Source organism: Bufo gargarizans, chromosome 2 (genome assembly GCF_014858855.1).
Source record: "Bufo gargarizans isolate SCDJY-AF-19 chromosome 2, ASM1485885v1, whole genome shotgun sequence".
Lineage (NCBI taxonomy): Eukaryota > Metazoa > Chordata > Amphibia > Anura > Bufonidae > Bufo > Bufo gargarizans.
This window is the reverse complement of record NC_058081.1, coordinates 172,269,247-172,295,097: the sequence shown is the minus strand read 5'-3', so window position 1 is coordinate 172,295,097 and position 25,851 is coordinate 172,269,247. Positions and strand designations below refer to the sequence as shown.

The window sequence follows — 25,851 nt, the reverse complement described above, 5'->3', positions numbered from 1 at the left end:
CGTGTGAAGCAGCTCAGTCAGATCAGCATAGAGGCAGCAGCAGGCAGTGAAATAGGAGCCGACAGTGGAAGCTAGCCCCGCCCCTCCCCGCCCTCCAACCAATCAGAGGCAGCCAGCAGTCCAGCACTGAATCACAGCACAGGGTGAGTCGCAGGGACTCAGAGAATCGTCTGAGGTTATTAGTTAAAAGAATCGAATGAGTCAGAGACGTGTCACCGAGTCCCTGCCAGGCTTCCTGTCTCCTGACAAGTCGGGGGTGTATAGTATTGAATGTAGCAGAGCTGTGTGTGTATAGGGTGACATGGGGGGGATATTATAGCATGTACCAGAGCTGTGTGTGTATAGGGCGCTATAGGGGGTGTATAGTATTGAATGTAGCAGAGCTGTGTGTGTATAGGGTGACATGGGGGGATATTATAGCATGTACCAGAGCTGTGTGTGTATAGGGTGCTATAGGGGGTGTATAGTATTGAATGCAGCAGAGCTGTGTGTATAGGGTGACATGGGGGGATATTATAGCATGTACCAGAGCTGTGTGTGTATAGGGTGCTATAGGGGGGGGTATAGTATTGAATGTAGCAGAGCTGTGTGTGTATAGGGTGACATGGGGGGGGGGGGATATTATTGCATGTACCAGAGCTGTGTGTGTATAGGGTGACATGGGGGGGGGGGGGGGGGGGATATTATTGCATGTACCAGAGCTGTGTGTGTATAGGGTGCTATGGGGGGGGGGGGGGGTATAGTATTGAATGTAGCAGAGCTGTGTGTGTATAGGGTGACATGGGGGGGGGGGGGGATATTATTGCATGTACCAGAGCTGTGTGTGTATAGGGTGCTATAGGGGGGGAATAGTATTGCATGTAGCAGAGCTGTGTGTGTATAGGGTGCTATAGGGGGGGAATAGTATTGCATGTAGCAGAGCTGTGTGTGTATAGGGTGCTATAGGGGGGTATAGTATTGCATGTAGCAGAGCTGTGTGTGTATAGGGGGGTATAGTATTGCATGTAGCAGAGCTGTGTGTGTATGGGGGGGTATAGTATTGCATGTAGCAGAGCTGTGTGTGTACAGGGTGCTTGCAGCAATGTAGCAGAGCAGGAAGCCTGGCAGGGACTCGGTGACAGGATTCTTTTAACTCAAAGAATCAAATGAGTCTGACTCACTTGCTTCTGCCGGCTCAGGAAGTGAACCGAAGATCCGATTCATGAAAAAGATCCGAACTTCCCATCTCTAGGGCCCGGCAGCCGCTCTGAGCCCCGCTCTGCCTACCTCTTTAAGAGACTTGACGAGCAGTGGCTGTGAGTGAGTGTGCCACCGCTGCCGCACAGGCAGGCACGTCTTCGATTCTGTCTGCCGTTGCGTTGCCGCTGCTCCGCCCCCAGAGCAGAAAAGGAGTGAGCAGCGCCAGCGGCAGCCAGCCACAGCCCGCCACACGGACTCTGCCAGGGAAGGCCCGCTACACGGACTCTGCCAGGGAAGGCCCGCCACACGGACTCTGCCAGGGAAGGCCCACCGCCCACACACAGAGAAGACTCTTCTGATTCTGAGACTGTGACAGGAGGCAGCAAAGTTGAAGCTCCTAAGTACAACAGTTACTGGTAGGTAGGTTGGTTAATTAATTATAACAACTTAGTTACTGGATTCCATTCCCACCATCTGACCCGTCCCAGTAGTGCCAGGCCCAGCCAGTGTACTAGCCATCCTGGTTCTGTTTTTTGGACTGAAGAAAGGTGCATTGGATTGGGGGGGGGGAGTCATGAGAGAGATGTCTGTGCATGTGCTGGCACTGCTGGAGAAATGTGCCATATGGCCGCCCTGGTTCTGGTTGTTGTTTACAATAGGGGACGTTTAAGTCAGCACGTGTCATGTGGGGGGGGGGGGGGGGCCTTCTTGTTTTTCGCCCCAGGGCCCCATTTCACCTAGAACCGGCCCTGCCTGCCCTGCCACCAGCGTTTTTTCTGAGCAGGTATTTAGTGCTGCTGGTGGCATTATAACAGATAAGCGTATCCGCCTGTCAATTGAAAATGTTGACAGGTTGACTCTTATAAAAATGAACAAGGCCTGGATTGACCATGATTTCTCTACTCCACCAGAGGAAAGCGGCTGAACATAAAGGCACTTTAAATGTGGCTTTTATGGTGTATTGAATACACTGTATTCCCATGCACCCCTTCCACCACAAACAAGGGTATATGGTTGATTCTTCCTTTTCTCATCCTCCTCCTACTCTTCCATCATATCAACATGCTTATTCGTCGCATATAATGCCCTCGCATATATGCCCTTCGCATATAATGTTTTACAGGGTCAGCTCAGCTGCAGGCCCTTGCATATAATTTTTTTAGAGGGTCAACTCACCAGCAGGCCTTCGCATATAATTTTTTAGAGTCATCTCACCAGCAGGCCTTCACCTACAATGTTTTACAGGGTCAGGTCACCAGCAGGCCCGCACCTGAAATGTTTTACAGGGTCAGCTCACTAGCAGGCCTGCACCTAAATTTTTTTACAGGGTCTGCTCACCAGCAGGCCAGGCCCTCACATATAATGTTTTACAGGGTCAGCTCACCAGCAGGCCCGCACCTTGAATCTTTTACAAGGTCAGCTCACCAGCAGGCCCGCACCTAAAATATTTTACAGGGCCAGTTCACCTGCAGGCCCACACATATAATGTTTTACAGGGTCAGCTCACCTGCAGGCCCTTGCATATCATTTTTTAGAGGGTCAGCTCACCAGCAGGCCCTCACCTACAATCTTTTACAGGGTCAGCTCACCTGCAGGCCCTCACCTAATTATGCTAGTGAGCTGACCTCACCTAATTATACCTAATAGGTAATTTGCGCGCATGCTGCCTTGCTTGGATGTGGTTGTTTCTCAGGCTCCCTCTCCGTAATCACCCCTGATTCCCTGTTACCCATGGTCACCGTGGTTTGCACTGAAAATAACATCGAAAGTTGATAGGGCAGACATCGGAGTGCCGGTTCCTTGTAATTATTGGCAGCCCTTTCACTTAGTGCATAGGATTTATGAGTGTAGGAGTCCCACAACCTGAACAATTGTACCACAATGTGTATGATGCCCTCCTTTATGTGTAACAAAGGGTGTATTGGAGTGCCGGTTCCTTGTAATTTTTGGCAGCTCTTTCACTTAGTGCATAGTCTTTATGAGTGTAGGAGTCCCACAACCTGAACAATTGTACCACAATGTGAATGAGGCCCTCCTTTATGTGATATACAGGTTGTATTGGAGTGCCTCTTCCTTGTAATTTTTGGCAGCACTTGAACTTTATATACAAGTAAATATACAGGACAGAATGTTTCCTAACAATTCCTCTAAATTAGATTTTATCTTCGGTTTTGTGCGTATTATTGTCAGTCTGTAAAAGTAATATACTACTCAGACAACATCGTTCCCAGCAGCGACCTGGGAGTTCAAGATGCATCCAGACATCCTTCCCATGCTGTTCCCGAACCATTTCGGTGATGTTTCCATCAATTTCTGACCTTTTCCTATGAACCTCTTCAGAGCAGGTGGTGCCTGGTTTAATGCTCGGGTTCTCCAATTGACATCCTGATGTGTTCGGCCCAAGCACTATGGTGCTCGATCACCACTACTGCTGACCCATGGGTGGCAGGGAAACCAGTGCAAAGCACCAAGGACTCATAGAAAGTCGTAGACTGAATACAGTCCAAGGTCAGAGCAAGCATAATTCAGATAGCAATTTCGAGATTAGGCCAGGCAATAGAGTGCAAAACGAGACACAGGCCAAGTTCAGGACAGGAGACAAGTGAGCAAAATTGGTAGTAAGGCTAGGTAAGGTACATGAGTAGTCAGACAAGAGATTACACCTTTGCTAATTACTAGATACTAGAAAACCATAGTAGCCCACCTACTAAGGATTGTGCCTCAATTATTCAGGGATAGCCAGCCATTGGCTGGCGGTGCATTTGGATGTGTGTGCGCTGGCCATTTAATAGACCAAAAATGAGAGCACAGTCAGCTATGGCGGCTGGGAGACAGGGGAGGGGAGAGAGTGTGGCAGCAGGCACGGACCAGCAGGGTAAGAGATGAGGTGTCCAGGTCCTCAAAAGAGAGCAGGAGTATGGCGGATACGGACTGCTGGCATAACACATGGGAACACATGTTCACTGAAAATTGGCCCTTGCCAATGAACGCTAGTTAATTGGGTGGAAGCATCGCTGCTGTAGACACCAAAATCATTGATTACGATCTGTCCATATACTAGTAAATCATTCTGATCATTGTTCTACCCTCAGCAATAGGGTTATAATAGGGTTATACTTTTATTTTTGCAAAAGTACTGGCTGCATCCTCTGTTTTTCTGGTTGCGACTTTTGCATTGGCCTCTCTGCAATTTATTACAGAAACTGTCACTTTCTCAGTTACTCCTAAATTGGAAAGTGACAGATAAGGCCACAATAGCAGAAGAGAGTGTCGAGAATATTTTCCCACCTCTACCTCCTTTTGAATGACTTTAAAAGTGGAATAGGCAGGGATGCTGAGTGGGCACATGTGCTGTTCATGAGGCCAACCAAAACCAAAGGTGGTCTATTTAAAGGAGCCCCACACTGGCCCTTCCCCCCCCCCCCCCCCCCCCCCCCCAGTTTTATGTATTAGTCCCTTGAACATGAACCTTTTGGGACCTGCTTCCTTGACCAGTCTTTGAATTCTATGGTGTACTGTATTCTGATCCTGCCCGACCCTTACTACACTTACAGTACATCCTATACACTGTGCCGCTTCATGGTTCTGCCCGACCTCTGTTATCTGACCCTGACTTGTTTGACTATGCTTATGTCTGTTCTACTGCACAACATACTTGGTTCTGGCTGATTATCTTATCCAAACAATGTTGTACTTCAGCCCCTCAGACTCTAATTGTGAGTTAACATGAAGTTCTGTACTCCCATACACAGAAGTATGGTTTTCCAGACCATACCATAAAAAGACATCTTTCCTTAGTGTGTTTCTGTGTAGACACTGCTGGAAACTTTCACTTTTTTAAAAATTAAAGTGCAGCAATATTACACTAAGTTGGACCTCATTTGTCACCTAGGTGTTCCCTGACCTGCGCAAGCAGTGTTTGGGAGGACAACTGGTCCCAGATTCCAGAACAGTCATGTGGTAGTACTCAGCATTGAAACATCAGTAAATCTACTTTGGATAAGGTTAGAAGTATTTTTCATATGAGTCTGATTTTAACTGATATGGAATAACTACTGAAGAAAATATGATAGAAATTATACTGTATATATTTTCATTATACAAAGAATAATCTGTAAGTGCTTAAAAAGTTGGTTCCAGCCCTGGGTCCTAGTGAGGGGACATGAAGAACTTGAGGCTACAACTGTGTGTCATAAACATGGCAGCTATAATTAAGTTCAGTTCTCACAAAATGCATTGTGGGTGGTAATACACTACAAATACTTGACAAAAAAGTTGACAGAACAGATTTTTACTATATTATTTTCTCTCTAGAAACTCAGATGCTTGGGACATAAGGTGACATGCACAGTTAGATCATTAAAACATTAGTCATTTCTGAGTCACAGTGAACAGAATTAATAAAACATACTGTAAAACAATGATATAACACGCATTTAAAGAGAGATTGTACTTAATTAAAGTTAGACCAAGTTTGTTCAAAATAATAGCAGTGTGTTTAAAAAAAGTGAATAAAGCTAAAAATCCTTCTAATAGCTTTTATTTCCATACACACAAATGCATTGGGAACACTACACATTCTATTCCAAATCAAAACATGAAGAAAAATATATCACATTTGTGCTGTTCCTCTAAAACAATTTAAGAAAAGTGAATATTAGACTATTCAAAAAAAAAAAAAAAATAGCAGTGTTTGTATTCTTCTTTACAAACTCAAACATTCACTATATAAACTGAAATACGTTTGAAGATTTTGTTTTCCTTTGAATCACTTTACTAATATTTAGTTGTATAACCACTGTTTCCGAGAACTGCTGTACATCTGTGTTACATGGAGTAACCAACTTCTGGCATTCAGGTATTCCAGCCTAGGATGATTGGACTACATTCCACAGCTCTTCTCTATTTCTTGGTTTTGCCTCAGAAACTGCATTTTTTATGTCACCCCACAAGTTTTCTATTGGATTAAGATTCGGGGATTTGTCTAGCCACTCCATAACGTCAATCATGTTGGTCTGGAACAAAAATGTTGCACGTTTACTGGTGTGTTTGGGGTCGTTGTCTTGTTGGAACACCCATTTCTAGGGCATTTCCTCTTCAGCATAAGGCAGCATGACCTCGTCAAGTATTAGGATGTATTCAAACTGATCCATGATCCCATGTATGCGATAAATAGGCCCAACACCGTAGTATGAGAAGCATCCCCATATCATGATGCTTGAGCCACCATGCTTCACTGTCTTCACAGTGTACTGTGGCTTGAATTCAGTGTTTGGGGGTCGTCTGACAAACTGTCTCCGGCCACTAGACCCAAAAAGAGCAATCTTACTTTCATCAGTCCACAAAATGTCTCTTTAGGCCAATCAATGTGCTCTTTGGCAAATTGTAACCCCTTCAGCACATGTCTTTTTTTAAACAGTGGGGATTTTTGGGGGCTTCTTGCAGATAGCTTGGCTTCACATAGGCGTCTTCTAATTGTAACAGTACCCACAGGTAACTTTAGACCTTCTTTGATCTTCCTGGAGCTGATTGTTGGCTGAGTCCTTGCCATTTTGGCTATTCTTCTATGTATTCGAATGGTAGTTTTTCGCTTTCTCCAACGTCTTCAGGTTTTGGTTGCCATTTTGAAGCATTTGTGATCATTTTAGCTGAGCAGCCTATCATTATCTGCACTTCTTCATATGTTTTCCCCTCTCCAATCAACTTTTTAATCAAGGTACGCTGTTCTTCTGAACTATGTCTGGAACAACCTGTTTTACTCAGAATATCAGAGAGAAATGCACTGTAACCAGCGTGTACAACATTTGCTGCCTTCCTTCCTTAAATAAGGGAAATAATTGCCACCTGTTTTTCAAAGAATGAATGACCTCACTCATTGAACTCCACACTGCTATTATTTTGAACATCCCCCTTTCAATTAGTGATTCAATTATACAGAATCAGCAGCATGCATGTCATGACTGTTGGGTCTGTTAGATTTCTATTACTCTACTTACTACACCTGCTAGCAAAACACCTACGGACGTCCGAATGGACCCTTATACTGCCGTGCCTGGTCCTGACCAAGAAGCTCAATGTGCCCCTTATGTTGTTAGCATGAGGGTGGTCAGTATGCAGCAGCCCTAAGTGACAAATACATATCCGATGAACTGTGCCCTGAGTGAAAGACTGAAACGGTTACTCTGTTTACCCTTATAAACTGTTTAGATGCCCATAGTAACCTCCAAGCTGTAACCATCAAACTTTCTACCTAACTGTGCCTGTAATTGCTAAGCACTGTGCCCCCCGCTGGAGTAAAGTCAAGTGTCTGTCTCATTGCTGAGGCATCGTCAAGTAGAGCCCCAGAATAGGATCAAGGGCCATACATAGAACTTTTTCTGTTACATGCCCACATACATAATGTCTTGTTCTTTTATTTATTTTACCACCACCTAGATCAGAATTTTTTTGTCATTACATAGTATTAAAAATTTTGCATAGCCACTGAGTTATTTAATAAAATATAGCGCCACCTGCTGTATGTTTTTTTATTTATTTCTTTGTCCTGCTCACAGAGGTGTAAGTGTGCCATAATATGCACTAGTAAATGGTGGAGCATCAGGGGCATAGAGGGGAGGCTGCCATGTACTGCATTCTGCAGTATAGTACAGAAGGCTGACAGAGGAATGTGTGGGCAGAACTGTGGTGTTGACCATATTCTCTCATCTGCGCTTTTCCTTTCCGGTATGGAGGTTTGCATGGGAGGAGGGCATTGTGAAGGAGTGTGTGTGTGTGTGTGTGTGTGTGTGTGTGGGGAGGGGGGCATACAAAAATTTGCTGTGGGGCCATGTCAGTTCTAGTTATTTCTCTGACAGGTGGCAATGTTGGACTGGTGTTCCTTGAGCCACTGGGCTACCACTTGGTCTATCCAGAACATATACTTTTTTGTTATCACAGCACATGGAGGGAATATCAGCAGCAGCAGGGTTTAATATGTTATTGAGAGACTAACTCATAGGAAATAAAGTAAAATGGAAAGTCAGCTCCAAATAAGGTTGTCTTCAGTTGGATTAGTGGGTTATTATTATGTCAGAGCTTGGGCCCACTGGAGGATCTTGGACAGTACTAATTATAAGGAGCACAGCCATATTAAGAAAACCAGGACTGGTGAGGTACTAAAGAGACTAAAGAGGCAATGCAGGGGCGAAGGAGGGAATTATAAGTATATTGAAGAGTTTATTATTTTCTATTTGTGCACTGTAGACAGCAATTTTTACATCATGGAATATCCAATTTAGTATCTAATTCTAAAACCTGGTATACAATGACTTGAAATTATCACAGCAGTGTACAGGAAACTACAAACATGCCTTTAATGGCTGGTGAAATGATGATGAGAATTTCAGTGAAGATTTCAGAAAAATAAATTGGAAGAGAAAAGGCCAGTGGAGCAAGGAACACATTCTGTACAGAAACAAAATGAATATTTATTTTACTGATAAAACAAAATCAACAAAGAATAAACCTATCCAAGAAATACGTATACTCTGATAGTGGGGGTGTGAGGTGGAGGACGTCTGCTCACCTTAATGGGGTTATGCCATAGTAGATGTAAAAAATGAAAATCAGACATCATATAGCACATGACAAGCTCTTTCTAAAAAAGCTAGAACCAGCCCTGTACCTCCCATGTATCCAGAGGTCTCCACATGAATTGCAGTAATTGCTCTGCTAGATTTTCTTCAGTTTGGCCACTCAGGGTGTGTGCTTTTTCAAGGGGAGTGTAATTTCTGCTGCAGCTCTTCCCCTGTAACTGTCACAGCTGCTAACAGAAAATATGGCGGATGCCAGTAGAAGGATGGGACTGAGCACCTGTGACAACCTCAGTAGATGGTTGTGCACATTAGTTTGCAGAGTAAACACCCAGGGAGGGGGCAATGCAATGAAGTAAAGAGAATATCTCACAACTGGAGCATTTTTGTAACAAAAAGTAAATTACAAAAAGTATCTAGTTATTCATGCTGAAATTACATTAAAGTAGCATTAAATGGGGTACTAACCCCTTTAACTTGAGGAAACGTAAAGGGGTTGTGTCACTTCAGCAAATAGCATTCATCATGTAGACAAAGTTAACACAAGCCACTTCCTAATGTATTGTGATATATTGCTACCTTTGCTGGCTGGATTCATTTTTCCATCACATTATACACTACTCGTTTCCATGGTTATGACCACCCTGCAATTAATCAGTGGTGGTCGTGCTTGCACACTACAGGAAAAAGCACCAGCCTATGTGCGTTCCCATAAGCCTGACCACCAAATAGGCCAGCGCTTTTTCCTATAATGTGCAAGCATTGATGTATTACAGGGTGGTCATAACCATGGAAACAAGCAGGGTATAATGTGATGGAAAAATGAATCCAGCCAGTGAAGGAGACAATATGGGTAATAACAATACATTAGGACGTGCGTTGTATTAGCTTCTTCTTCATGATAAATGCTATTTGCTGAAGTGACACAAACCCTTTTTAATGGGATAACTCAAGACAGCACCGTTTAATAGACAGCCACCTTGACTATCAACTGATCAGAAAAAAGTTCTACTAATGGAAAGTTGTGCCATACTTTGACCCTGCAGAGCAAATTAAATATTACCTAGCACCCACTAAAATGAACAGGTGACCAAGTAATTTATGCAGTGTCAGACTGGACCACCAGAATACCAAAGGTTCCTAGGAGAACAAAAACTCATTTGGAGTCAATCACTTGCCACGAGGGTCAACTTCTTTGAAACAAAACCTATTATACTTTATTGAGCCCTGAGAATAATTTCCCCTGGTGGGCCCAAGGAACCCCAGTCTGACACTGAATATATAAGAGAAAATAGTCGGCACTCACTTCTGTTTGCACGTTGGCGGGGCCACATGAGACCCTTTTGACCTTCCTTGACCACCTTAACCATGCATATGAAGGTTTAAAATTTACATTGGTTCAGGATAGTGAAAAAGTGAGCTTTCTGGATACAATGGTGAAAAAGGACCAACATGGTAGGCCATCTACAGATTTATTTAGGAAGGATACGGATAGGAACAGCATTCTCCATTTCACAAGCTCCCATCCACCAGCATTGAAAAAAGCTATCCCTAAATCTCAGTATCAGCGAGTACAGCGCATTGTATCTGACCCTGACATGCAACTTGTCAGGATGAATGAAATGACTCAGCGATTTGAACAAAGGGGTTATCCCCGTTCTATCCTGAGTCAAACACAAATAAAACTTACTGAATCTGATAAATCACCTAGAGATGTATCACCTAGGGTAGCACTAGTACATAAATTTCATCCCTTTAACCAGAGATTGGACAATATCATCCGGAAACATTGGCCTCTGTTGCAGAAGGCTTACCCTATTATTGAAGAGTTCAAAAATCCACCTTTGATATGTAATAAGAAGATCTCTAGTTACAGGGATAAATTGGTACATTCAGATATTGGAAGCACAAAAAAGACCCTGAAACAATCAGTATTAGCGACACAACGTAAGGGCACGTTCCCATGTTTGCACTGTTCCCAATGTTCCCATATAATCAGAGGTTCTACATTTTTTCATCCCCATAGTGGACGCCCTTTTTCGATTGAGGGTTTTTTCACATGTGAATCTACTAATGTGATATATTTGATAAAATGCCCTTGTGGCTTATTATATATTGGGGAGACTACACAGACGATTAGGGATCGCATTGGGAAACATAAATCTACTATCCGCTCTAAAAACTTATTGTTACCTATCCCATTTCATTTTGAACAGTGCAAACATGGGATAGCACAGTTGAGGTTTCAAGTATTGGAACTGGTCAAAAGACCTAGGAGAGGAGGTGATCTGAAGAAGTTGCTGTTGCGCAGAGAGGCGTATTGGATCCATACGTTGGATACCTTACATCCCAGAGGCCTCAATAGGGATTATGAGATTATGCATATTTAGTAAGTTAACATTATACTTATGTTTTTATTTATATTTTTCAGACTTCTAATATTCGGTGAGGGATCTTATACCTGGCAATGTATGGCATAAAATTATTTATAAATACATATAAATGTGCATATGGTTTTGAATTATTTCTTTACATATATGTGATTGTGAAACATAGTCTGAGACATAGACCCACTTAAAGTGTTAATGATGGGTGTTTCTTTGATAATTATGGACCCCTCCCATCATCTGTGTAGATAATGGGAGTAGGTGAGGTTGTCAAAAGGGGAGGAGTATATTCCCTTATATAAACTAGGTCATTTTGTATATCTGTACCTGTTGATGAAGGCATGCTAGCCGAAACGCGTCCAGGATTGTGGACATTTCTTTGTTGAAATAAATATCTGATTGATTGATTGAAGACACGACTGCTGGGACTTTTCCTTGACACTGAATATATGGCAGGACTCTCTATTTTGGATAATACAATGTAACGATAACTGGCCTTTGTCCTCTTGCTTACTCTGATAGCCCTGTCTTCTCCTCAACTGATAGGGCCAGATTTCTGTATAGTTATCTCGCCTGACCCTCTCATTTAAAAAAAAAACACAATCATGTTTGGCCCAAAACGAGTCAGAAAGAATAGCTGTCGACTGACAGCTACTGAAATGATATGGACACCTTTAGGTATTCTAAGCCTCTTGAAAAATGTTTGATAAAAGCGGGGCAGGTCTCATGTGACAACTTTGAGGACCTTTTTAAAACTCTGTTTACACTATCAACATGGCTGCCACTATAAACAGGTCCATTTTCCAACAGACCCAAGACGGCAAAAATATCGCTTCAAACTATTTTTGTGATAAAAAAAAAATACCACAAAATGTGGTGAAAACCCTCAAACGTAAGTGTGAACAGATCCTGGCACAAATTTTATAGTAGATAAGTTTGTTCCTATGTGTTTGCGAACAACTGTTTCATTTCACATTATAATAGCTATTCTAATAATATAGCATACTATTTACATAAGCATATTCACTTTAGGGCTCATGCACACAAACGCGTGCCGTCCGCGTGCACGGAGCATTGGGGGCTGCAAATTGCGATCCCCAATACACGGGCACCATTCGTGTAGCTGCTGCAGACGGATGCAAAACCATTCAAGTAAATGATAGATAGGAATATGGGATGACAACTCTTTACTCCAGAGAAGAAGCAGAGAACAGCAGCATGTCCAACATACATTATGCATTGCTTATTCAATGCCAATGATAAAATATTACAGAAGTAAAAATTCTGGAAAAGAACTATGATATAAAATAATTTAATGTGACTATATCTGATAAAGTGCATCAGTGCAAAATACCAATGGTGCAAGATTACCTGCAGAATATGGACTACTGCTCAGATATTGTTGCATAGGTTTTCTTTCAGTATTTCCATCAGAAAGGCCTAGAATTATAGATAATAAAAACATGAGAATAGCAATTCTAAAAAGTGACACATTTACAATTTAACAAACCAATTCAACAACACAACTTGCTGGTGGTTTTTTCCAAAGATAGGTCAGGCTACTAATACATAAGATTAAAGGGTAATCTAGTAGAAAAAAAAAGATCTTGGATATGCAATGCAATGGTTTAAAAAATAAACTGGTACTCATCTTGCCGATCCCCACTCACTGACGTTCTCGTGTATTGACAAGAGAAGAAATGGCTGAGGTGCACTTAACAATTGTTGACAGCATTCACTATGTGTGTATACATAGATAACTGTCAGTCACTAATAACAGGACCCCCATGTACAACTGAACTCAGAAAGGGCCCAGAATAGCACTCGCTGGACTTTTTTCGGAACTCCCATAGAAGTGAATGGAGAGCATGCCGCACATGCGCAGTGTGCTCTCCTTTACTTTGGGGGTCCTGTTCTGGAGATAGGAGCATGTACCAGAGGTAGTACTCAAACCTATCTGACATTGATGGCATATCCTAGTGATATGCCATCAATGTCTGAGATTGGTATAACCCTTTAAATGTATAATTTCCAAGTGTTTATGAGTTCTCAGGAGTTCAGAGATAAGGGCTACAAGCCTCAGTCAGCTGCTTTTAAGGATTTCATTGCTTATGTGAAACGATCCTGGCTGCAGAGGATAAACGGTTAAAAAATGTTTTTCATAAAGACTAGTGTTGGGCGAGCATGCTCGGCCAAACACTAGTTCGGCTCAAGCATCGCTATGCTTGACACATTGCTGTGCTCGGCCGAACACCGTGTGTGCTTGAGAGCGATGCTCAAGTCTCCTCCCCGCATGTTTGCTGGCTGCTACACAGCCAATAAACGTGCAGGTAAGTGCTGCCATTCACTGTAATGCCGTAGCCATGTTGGCTACTGGCATTACAGTGATTGGCTGGCCTAAATGCGTCGTAGGGTGCTATATAGCACCTGATGACACGTGTTAGGCTCAGTCGTAGTCAGGGAGAGCTGTGCTGAAGAAGAGACAGTGTAGGGAGTGAAATACTAATATTTTTATTGAAAAAACTCAGCAGCAGACCCTCACCCCTAATGTTTTAGATGGTCACATCAGCAGCAGGCCCTCACCTCTAATGTTTTAGAGGGTCACCAGCAGGCCCTTGCTCCTAATGTTTTTGAGGGTCACCAAAAGACCATCAATCATAATTTTTCAAGGGTGTGTATGATGCCCTCCTTTATGTGTAATAAAGGGTGTATTGTAGTGTCGCCTCCTTGTAATTTTTGGCAGCCCTTTCACTTAGTGCATAGGCTTTATGAGTGTAGGAGTCCCACTACCTGAACAATTGTACCACAATGTGAATGAGGCTCTCCTTTATGTGATATACAGGTTGTAATTTTTGGCAGCACTTGCACTTTATATACAAGTAAGTATACAGGAACAAATGTTTCCCGACATCGATTTTATCTTTGGTTTTCTGCGTATTATTGTCAGTCTGTAAAAGTGGCGTACTACTCTGACAACATCGTTCCCAGCTACGACCCGGGAGTCCAAGATGCATCCAGACATCATTCCCATGCTGTTCCCGAACCATGTCAGTGGTGTTTCCATCAATTTCTGACCTTTTCATGTGAACCAGACACCCTCCCCTCTTCAGAGCAGGGGGTGCCTGGTTTAATGTTCGGGTTCTCCCATTGACTTCTATTGTGCTCAGGTTCTACTTGAGCACCCGAGCACTTTGGTGCTCAATCAACACTTATCTCAAGGTGTTCTACTCGAGCACCCGAGCACTTAGGTGCTTGACCAACACTAATAAAGACCCATTGGAAAAATATTTTAAGCCAAAAATAAGTATAATCCAATAATAAAATGTGTGACTTTTGTACAACAAAAAACTGCCATTCATCTTTTGATTTATTCCCTCTGCCACAATAAAAAATACTACATTCTAAGTTATGGAGTACTGGATCATTCTTCTTGTTTTAATTTGTTGAACTGAAATGCTAAAGAATCCATGTAACAAAAACACCTACCACTTCATCAAAACCCTTGATATCTGGTGAGCTGCACTATTTCTTTCTCTTAAACATTCAACCTTTTTTACTTGCTGGTATTTCCAAAAAATTTACTCAATATATTATGGAGAATTTTGGCTATATAACTTCAAAGGTATAGTTCCATAATACTATATTTTATTTATATATAAAGAAATGTAAAAACGGGCAGCACTCCAACGAATAAAAAATAGAAAAATAGTTTATTTACCCACAAAGATCATGCAACGTTTCGGCTCTACACAGGAGCCTTCCTCAAGCAGTGTAGAGCCGAAACGTCGCATGATCTTTGTGGGTAAATAAAGTATTTTTCTATTTTTTATCCGTTGGAGTGCTGCCCGTTTTTAGATTTCTTTGAGTTCAATTGGATTGGCTTATATCCACATTAGCCTGATGCACCCTTTATCTGTTTGCACTTAGGACGGTGCTGCCAATCTCTTTTTTCTCTTATATATATATATATATATATATATATATACACACAGGTCCTTCTAAAAAAATTAGCATATTATGATAAAGTTCATTATTTTCTGTAATGTACTGATAAACATTACACTTTCATATATTTTAGATTCATTACACACAACTGAAGTAGTTCAAGCCTTTTATTGTTTTAATATTGATGATTTTGGCATACAGCTCATGAAAACCCAAAATTCCTATCTAAAAAAATTTGCATATTTCATCCGACCAATAAAAGAAAAGTGTTTTTAATACAAAAAAAAGTCAACCTTCAAATAATTATGTTCAGCTATGCACTCAATACTTGGTCGGAATTCCTTTTGCAGAAATGACTGCTTCAATGCGGCGTGGCATGGAGGCAATCAGCCTGTGGCACTGCTGAGGTGTTATGGAGGCCCAGGATGCTTCGATAGCGGCCTTAAGCTCATCCAAAGTGTTGGGTCTTGCATCTCTCAACTTTCTCTTCCCAATATCCCACAGATTCTCTATGGGGTTCAGGTCAGGAGAGTTGTCAGGCCAATTGAGCACAGTAATACCATGGTCAGTAAACCATTTACCAGTGGTTTTGGCACTGTGAGCAGGTGCCAGGTCGTGCTGAAAAATGAAATCTTCATCTCCATAAAGCTTTTCAGCAGATGGAAGCATGAAGTGCTCCAAAATCTCCTGATAGCTAGCTGCATTGACTCTGCCCTTGATAAAACACAGTGGACCAACACCAGCAGCTGACATGGCACCCCAGACCATCACTGACTGTGGGTACTTGACACTGGACTTCAGGCATTTTGGCATTTCCCTCTCCTCAGTCTTCCTCCAGGCTCTGGCACCTTGATTTCCGAATGACAAGCAAAATTTGCTTTCACCCGAAAAAAGTACTTTGGACCACTGAACAACAGTCCAGTGCTGCTTCTCTGTAGCCCAGGTCAGGCGCTTCTGCCGCTGTTTCTGGTTCAAAAGTGGCTTGACCTGGGGAATGCGGCACCTGTAGCCCATTTCCTGCACACGCCTGTACACGGTGGCTCTGGATGTTTCTACTCCAGACTCAGTCCACTGCTTCCGCAGGTCCCCCAAGGTCTGGAATCGGTCCTTCTCCACAATCTTCCTCAGGGTCCGGTCACCTCGGCCAGGTCATCTGGCGCAGCACCCCATCACTCTTCTTTATGGTCAAATAGCCCTTACACAGCCTGGAGGTGTGTTTAGGGTCATTGTCCTGTTAAAAAAATAAATGATGGTCCAACTAAACGCAAACCGGATGGAATAGCATGCCGCTACAAGATGCTGTGGTAGCCATGCTAGTTCAGTATGCCTTCAATTTTGAATAAATCCCCAACAGTGTCACCAGCAAAGCACCCCCACACCATCACACCTCCTCCTTCATGCTTCACGGTGGGAACCAGGCATGTAGAGTCCATCCGTTCACCTTTTCTGCATCGCACAAAGACACGGTGGTTGGAACCAAAGATCTCAAATTTGGACTCATCAGGCCAAAGCACAGATTTTCACTGGTCTAATGTCCATTCCTTGTGTTCTTTATCCCAAACAAGTCTCTTCTGCTTGTTGCCTGTCCTTAGCAGTGGTTTCCTAGCAGATATTCTACCATGAAGGCCTGATTCACACAGTCTCCTCTTAACAGTTGTTCTAGAGATGTGTCTGCTGCTAGAACTCTGTGTGGCATTGACCTAGTCTCTAATCTGAGCTGCTGTTAAGCTGTAATTTCTGAGGCTAGTGACTCGGATGAACTTATCCTCCGCAGTAGAGGATAAGTTAGCCATTTTCTTTGTAGCGCTTGATGGTTTTTGTGACTGCACTTGGGGACACTTTCAAAGTTTTCCCAATTTTTCGTACTGACCGACCTTCATTTCTTAAAGTAATGATGGCCACTCGTTTTTCTTTACTTAGCTGCTTTTTTCTTGCCATAATGCAAATTCTAACAGTCTATTCAGTAGGACTATCAGCTGTGCATCCACCTGACTTCTCCACAACGCAACTGATGGTCCCAACCCCATTTATAAGGCAAGAAATCCCACTTATTAAACCTGACAGGGCACACCTGTGAAGTGAAAACCATTTCAGGTGACTACCTCTTGAAGCTCATCAAGAGAATGCCAAGAGTGTGCAAAGCAGTAATCAAAGCAAAAGGTGGCTACTTTGAAGAACCTAGAATATGACATATTTTCAGTTGTTTCACAATTTTTTGTTATGTATATAATTCCACATGTGTTAATTCATAGTTTTGATGCCTTCAGTGTGAATCTACAATCTTTCATAGTCATGAAAATAAAGAAAACTCTTTGAATGAGAAGGTGTGTCCAAACTTTTGGTCTGTACTGTATATACACAAAAGAGCATTGTGTTGATCAGTGTAATATGTGATGTTCTATTTGTGCCCCCTCCTCTGGCCTGACTGAGAGAGTTAAGTAAAACTGTCTGATATGCTAGTCCAAATAAAGAGGAAGTTAAAGGGATTTTCAGAGTGTTTTATACTTCTGACCTACACTTAGGTCATAGGATAGGTCATCAGTATGTGAGTTGGTCGTGGTCCGACTGCCATTCGATCAGCTATTTGAAAAGGCTGTGGCGTTATGATGAGCACTACGGCCTCCTCACAGTTTACCAAGCACAGTACCATCCATTGGATAGTGGCTGTGCTTGGTATCACAACTCAGCCCCAGTGAATGGGTCATACACTGGGAGCAGCTCTTGTCACGTAATACTGAGGATAAACGGGAGCGCTTTAAATCCACATTGGGTAATTACACTGAGAAATGTATTCTTGTAGGTAACAAGTATAAACGGATAAAACTAAACCCCACATGGCTGACAAATACAAATTTGAGGGGTCAGCTGTAGCCTTTGAAATTTAGAAAGGGCTTAATAAAATCTGTAAAAAAGAGATAAAATCTGTGAAAAAAGGTGGCAAAAGAGAGCAAAACAAATCCCTCAAAAATTATTTCAATATATAAATGATAAAAATCCAAGGTCAGAGCAGGTAGGTCTCCTCAATAATGGAAAAAGGGGGAGGGTCACTGAACTTAAGGAAAAGACAGAGTTACTAAATGTTTTTTTTAGCTTCTATATATACAAAAAATATATAGGAGCTGATATTGGTGGTACCAGAACTGTTCCTAAATTCAGTAATATACCCATGGTGCTAACTGTTCATATGATAAGTTAATAAGCTAAGTTAAATAAGGTAAATGTGAACAAGGCTTCAGGTCCAGAAGGATTGCACCCAGTTTTCAATCCAATTACAGACTATACTTTCCAAGCCTATAGACCTTACTTTACCTATTAAGCGTCTATGAGGGACAGTATCAAAAGCCTTTGCAAATTCCAGAAACACTACATCCGCAGCCTTCCTTCTGTCCAGGCTACTACTCACCTCCTCATAAAAACAAATCAGGTTAGTCTGACAACTTCTGTCCTTGGTAAACAGGGGCACAGCAATGACTGAACTGAGCTCAGTTCAGTCATTGCTGTGCCCCTGTTTATAATTTTTAGAGATTCTCTAGGTACTGATACAGTGCCAAGTGATTGGCGCAAGGCAAACATGGTGCCCATATTCAGAAAGGATCTAGGTCCTCCACAGGTAATTATTGACCAGTTAGTTTAAGTTCTGTTGTGGGAACAATGTTTGAAGGACTCTTAAGGGACTATATACAGGAGTATGTGACTATAAATAATATTATAAGTGATAACCAACATGGGTTTACCAAGGACAGAAGTTGTCAGACTAACCTGATTTGTTTTTATGAGGAGGTGAGTAGTAGCCTGGACAGAAGGAAGGCTGCGGATGTAGTGTTTCTGGAATTTGCAAAGGCTTTTGATACTGTCCCTCATAGACGCTTAATAGGTAAAGTAAGGTCTGTAGGCTTGGAAAGTATAGTCTGTAATTGGATTGAAAACTGGCTAAAGGACTGTGTCCAGAGAGCTGTGGTCAATGATTCTTATTCTGAATGGTCCCGGGTTATAAGTGGCGTAGCTTAAGCTGCAGTGCTGGGTCCTCTATTATTTCATTTATTTATTAATTAAGATGGAATTGCTAGCACCATTTCTTTTTTTGCAGATGACACTAAGCTATGTAGTACTGTGCAGTCTGGGAAGATGTCCATAAACTACAAGCTGACTTAGACATTCTGAATGATTGGGCATTAAAATAATTCAATGTATTTAGTTTTGAGAAGAGATGTCTAAGGGGGGACATGATTAACCTATACAAATATATAAATTGGCTGTACATTAAAAATATGCTGAAAAGCTGTTCCATGTGAAATCCCCTAAAAAGATTGGACCACCTGGAGAAGAAAAAGTTCAGTCTCTAGAGGCGTTAATGATTCTCTACTGTGAAACAATGGAATAGTCTACCTAAGGACGTGGTCACAGCAGGAGCAGTGGACAATTTTAAAAAGGGTTTAGATTAATTTTTTAAAGTAAATGACATTGATGCTTATGAAAATGTGTAGAAATATGAGTCACTCCCTTTTCTAAAACTAGCCTCTATTTTTAACCATATTAATCATGTAATTATGTAAGTAATTACATGATTAATATGACAATCTCTTTAAAGAGCCAGGAGAGGAAGTAAAATACATGGAGAGACTTCAAAAAATGATATCCAGAAAACTAGCCCCTTTTTGTAAAATAAAAATGACAGAGAATTGTCAGATATAGGATGGCAATATGTGATTAAAATATTTTGATGGAAGTGTCTCTAAAATGCAACGCTTCCACATCCCAACAGTTCTGGATCATACATGCATCTAATGAAGGCTGGAGAGGTGACTAAGACCCTACCGCACAATGACACTTTAAATTCTTGGTAGTAAATGTTGAAAGCTATGTTGTGTAACTGAATAATGTATCAGCCACCTTTATATAAGTGAATGCAGGGAAAAAGTGTATAGTTTTATACCTGTGACGATTGTATATTTTGTGCTATGAGACTTTCTATATTGTTTGAGGCATCTTATACTTTAAATGAACAAGGTTTTATTTTTTTTTAGATTAGTAATCCAAAAAATGCTTCGGGTAACATGCATAACTTGTTCCGCTCCAGGCATTTTATCTTTGGGTAAATTATTCCCTAAACATAGTGATATTTCCATTTATTGCTGCATTCTAAAATGTGCATTAAGAACCTGCAGAATAGCCATTCATCTAGAGACTTTGCAGTTATAACATTTAAAGTTACTGTATATTTAGACATTCAGCTGCTAGATTCAGAGCAGCAGGGATACTTTGCTGTCAGAGGTCGAAGGTAGAACCATGAATAATTTGGAAATTGTGCCAGCAAGCCCCAAAGGCAAACACTTTGCAATCTTAGAAGAACATCAGTGCACATTACGCCTGACATTTAGAAAAGTGATATTTGTGGTTGTAGAAGATTTCTAAATTAACTGTTTCTCATCTAGCTACGTATTAACATAAAAATATAATGAATTCTCTTTCAAATGATTACCTAAAATCATAGTGAAAAATGTCTTCTAGAGCTGTGGTCTTCTTAAATAAGAGAACATTATACATAAGAAAACAGAATTGATAATCCATCATAAAAACTCTGATCTAGATCATAGGTAGTCTTCTCAAACTGCTGTTTTCTGGAGCGTTTTTACACTATTATCAAAAATAGCAAAATGGAATGATATTTTTAGGTTTGCTCATATCAAGACTCTTGGAAGTACAGTACTGGCGTGTTGATTATTCAATGCTAATGCAATACTTAAAATCACATTTCTAACATTAAGGGCATTTTGCTTATTCTTTTTTTGGACCACCAAAATACAGGGCCATTGGGTAGAAAAAGCTAAAAAAAATTGAGGACTAGAAGTTTCTAAGTGTATATGTAGTGCCTTCATCTGAATCAAATAACGGTCTAAGAATACATAAACCTGCGGGGCAAGGTCTTTTTTCAACCTTTGGTAATTTAATGTGTATGGCAAATTGCTGGAAATATTTTATCTGGCAGAAAAGTCTAGTACAACATTTTTTGTGGTAGCTTTTGGGGTGAGAGTGTTAGATTTGGTGACACTAACAAGCTGTGTAAACTGATTAGGAATGCCAGTATGGCAGTTGGATGCCTGCTTTAAAGTTTTGAATGTGCCCATGAGCAAATCTCAATTTTCAGTATCTGAGAGAGAAACCTGCACGTTTATTTGTTATTACATTATTTGTTATTACATTATAGCTCTAGTTTAACAATAATTTCAATCTTTGCAATACTGGCAATCCAGAAGATACGAATCACATACGAGAATTACATGGAAAATCATTGTGCTCTACTCTGTGAGCATGACAAGCCTAAAAACAATCTAATTCTATATAATATTGTTATAATTCCACGATGTTAATAAAATCTACACTATCAGTGAACTAATTGTATAGATATAACCTACAACATAAAGGCTGAAAATGTATGAGTATTTTCTTTTTATACAATATACAAATATTGTTAAAATCCTTATCTTTTGTAACTCGTATCATATATAACTGTAAAATCATTAAAAAGATTGTTACAAAGAATGTTAAGGAAATTTATGGTGATTGTTGAGAATCCAAATCATCCCTTATATTCCTTGGATCCCTGATACTCAGCCATGCATGTACAGCAGATGTCAGGTGCAGAGTGGGTGCCAAAGCTGTCAAGTGTCTGTTGTTTTAAGCAGCAGACACTTGCTTCAAGTGTCTATGATTGGAGACAACTACGATCATCAACTACAGCATTGTGGGGATATCTATCAGGAGCAGATTGATCCTGGTGACCAGACAGACCCTCCCCCCCCCCCCTCAATGATATTGCTGGAGCTTTCCAGTTGATATGGCAACCAGAAGCCTTGTGAGGGCTCCCAGTGAATTTTCCATAGACAATGATAAAGCATCAATCTATGGTAGAAGGCATCTGATAATAACATGTTCACCTAGGGGGATTAAAATAAAGTAAAAAAAACATAAAAAATTATCTCATTTCATCATTTATCATATAAACACAAATAAACAATAAATGAGATACATACCACAACATGGCATCAATGAAAAATACAGACCCCCCTTTGCACTGCTCCGTAGACAGAAATATAAACGGGTTATGGGAGACGAAATAAGGCATAAAAAAATAAAATTATCAAAGTTTTTTAAATATTTAATAAAGTATTAAAGGGGTTTAATGGGATTTTAATATGAGGATAGGTCATCAATATCAGATTTGGGGTATCCGACACCCTGCACCCTCGCCGATCAGCTAGTTGAAGACTGCAAGCGCTAAATTAAATAAGTTTAATGGGTTATGGGCAGAGGGATGGTGCCATTCGCCATTGCTATACATATGGTGAGCGTGAATGAATTTGTTTTAACAATTTGCCTTTCTTTATATTTGGGTCTTCATATTTTCTTTATTTTGATCAATTACCCATCACCCTCCTCCCTACTTGTCATACTCCAAACATGTTACCCTGGAAATAGTGTTTGACTATATTATTCCAATGACTGGGCCGAATTAAATGAATAGAAACATCAAAGTAGAACCTGCAATAATTCATCAAGGCTGTTTCTATCCAAACATTTCACCTTGAAAATCTTGGTTTGATGAAAAATATCTTCAGTTGCTATGGACACTTGCTAAATACATTGCCTTATTCACATTCTTCTGCAAAACTGAATCTTAAAGGGAAGGCATGAAATCACTCAACATTCCTAAGAAAAATGTACATGCGTTGGCATCTTATTGTCTGCGCTTTCTGATTGCAGATGAATAGTTACTTGGACTTCACATGCCAAGTATTCTTTGCTTTCCAGGAAATTTGAAATAAGTTTTCTTGAAAGTGGCAGCTCTAAATGCACCTCATGCCAACACTTCTCACCGGCCAAGAGGGGTTCACAAAGCATTAGTAATACTGTGGAAGCATCATATCTGTTGGCTTTCTTTCTTCAATATTTGTAACATAGTGAAATATATCTGATGGAAATCCACTTTAATGCCTCAAACTTAGAAGTAATGCATTTCTTAAAAGAGCCCCTCACTATGAAGATATTGTTCTAAACTTCATCATTGTTGCGTGTCTTGAAGGAAAGGGCATACTTAATGTGCATTTATAATATCCAATTAAATGCTCCAGTACCTTTATATATATTTCTCCACAAACAACGCATGCCACAGGCTTTTCCTTCAGCTTTCTAATCATCCAAGAGGCAAGAGCCGACAGTAGGAACAACATCACATAAAATCCTTGCTGTAACAGCACACTCTAAAACTCGATATTTTTCCCATGCATTCAAGTTAAATCTCATTTTTTCTTGGCAGGATTAGCAGAGGAAATGATTTGTTTTTGTACTGGGGAATGCTTTCCAGGTGCAAATGTGTTGTATTGATATGGCTGACTGACTCAATAGGCCGACACATGGTCATTTTTAATTGAAGGCTTGCACAGAATAGCACTAAAATGTAATACAAATAAAATGAACACGTATTGCATGACTAGAATATTATGAACTTTATCACAGCAGGTTTGAAAGGTACTGCTTTAGTAAGCATTTACGTTTTTTAATAAGCATTCTTTTTTTTTTAATATTGCCTTCCGTTATGTCCTTTAATATCACATTCTGTGGGAAAGTTCTGACCCATACAAATATACCTCCATACAGTGGTAAAATAATATTGCTAAGCACAGAAAAAATACATCTAAAGATACTCGAACAACTTGGACACACCATGGGCAAATAGAACTGCCATACAGTGGTCAAATAATACTTCCATAATAATTCAAGGGGTTGTCTGGGTTCAGAGCTGAACCTGGACATATCCCCATTTTCACCCAGGCTGATGCACTGATATGAGCATCGTTCATGCTCCTTTGCTCTTCTTTGCCCTGAGCTGAATCATGCAAGGTAAAGGCTTTTTTTTGGAGATCCGGTGATGTACCGGGCTCTTCATGGGGAAAGCTAGGCGGAGGCTTCCGCCTAGCAGTGAACCCAGTGACGCCACTGGCACTGATGGGTAGGCTGTAGTGCTGCCCTAGCCTGTAAAACCCGCCCATCAGTGCTGGTGATGTCACCGGGATCACTGCTAGGCGGAAGCCTCTGCCTAGCATTGTAAAAACATGAACAAAAAAGCACATGCCCTGCGCAATACAGTGCAGGGCAAGGGAGAGCATTGGAGCATGAAATGCTCCAATGCTCATGTCAGGGGGCCAGAGGGGGCAAAATGGAGATGTTTTATCTATAACCCCTTTAACTAGCAATATAATATGCCAAAATAATTCTTTACTGTTCTAGTACCTTTTGCAGTGTCCCAATTCTGATGGCAGATCTAATGTTAGTCAAGGCAGCTATTAAGTCAGATTTTAATCATCCATTTTCAGATATGTAGCATGTTCTGGTAAACATGAGTACAGCATTTTTCATAGAAAAGTCAATCAAGTCTGAAAAAATCTTGCTGTCTATTACGGGCCTACAATATAGCAGAAAATACGTATGTGGTATATGTAATTGGCTGGAAAGTCTATTGAAGATTGAACCAATTTCAATGGTAAAACTACTTTATTACTTTAGTGCATGGACTGAGTTGCATCTAAACATGTCTTGTACTGTTAACCTGGTCCCGTATGAGCTGGACATCAGGGGAGAGCGGCTCTATTTTCTGGTGCTGGGTGTACAGTACAGAACACTGAAGATAGTCTTGTCCTCACCATAGAAAGTGACTATTTACAGTTTCCAGTGGCTATTTCTGGCTTTTTATGTATGGACTTGGTTTATCTGGATTAGTTAACAGCTAGGGACACCCATGGGGACATTGTTACTATTATAATTCTTTTCAGTTGTTATTTATTTAAAATTTTCAACAGCTTTCAATTTCACTGCATCTGCAGACTGTGACTTCTCCTTCTCATTGAAACCTGTCAGAGAACAGTTCTGTCAACTGGATCTGTAGCTCTTTTCTCTTCACTTCTGACAGCCCATTAACACTTATGTAAGTTACATTCTTATCAAACTGATCAGACTTTTGGTCCAACAAGAATCAGAAGCGGTGGGGACTGGAGCTCAACACTGGACCGGGAACAACTTTGAACAGGTAGGTGTATGTGTGTGTGTTTTTAACTTTTACACCATGCCTGGCCCCAAGGACATGTGTAGTTCCCAGTTTTGGGCAACCTCCTTAAATACAGTTAATAATTAAATGAGTTATTCACTTCTTTCTCCTGATTGAACCTCAGCAATCAGTTGTAGCAATCAGATGAATCTGTCAGTCACTGTCAATTTGCATGCAGCACTACTACATCCGAGATAGACTCATTCAAATCAATGGTTTGTCTATGTCATGCAGAACAGGACAGGTCCTCCAGAGTAAGAGAGATATGTTCTTTTGTGGCCAAGAGATGATGTGTTTTTCGTAAACCAAGCTACGCCTATCTGAATCCTCTTAAAGGGCTTGAACTTGTGAACTAGCTACACAGAATATTTCTACTCTCAGTACTGTACTGATAGCATTCACTATAAGAAAGCGGCTATCATACTTTTGCTCTATCTGCTGTTGTGCCTGATTGACTGGTACTAGTATTTAGGGTGTTGGTGAAGGGGGAGAGTTGCAAGTCTAGACCACAAGCACTGTTCTGCTCATTTCTCCAGCTGTGACTCTCCCACTGCTCATCTAGGACCAGACATGGAATGCATTGAGAGGACTCCTGTGCATGCGTTCCTAATGGTAAGAACTCCAGGAGAAGTCCTTTCGTTGCATGGCAAGTTTGTGGGGATGAGCATTG

General features: G+C 40.9%; 1 protein-coding gene across 1 annotated transcript in view; it reads right to left on the bottom strand.

Annotated features, from left to right (window-relative positions):
* The window catches only part of LIPC (lipase C, hepatic type), a 202,396-nt gene that overhangs the window by 123,500 nt on the left and 53,045 nt on the right, over positions 1 to 25,851 (bottom strand). Inside the window, exon 4 of the mRNA XM_044283292.1 lies at positions 12,509 to 12,577. Coding sequence (XP_044139227.1) covers positions 12,509 to 12,577 — 69 coding nt within the window. The remainder of the gene's footprint in view (positions 1 to 12,508; positions 12,578 to 25,851) is intronic.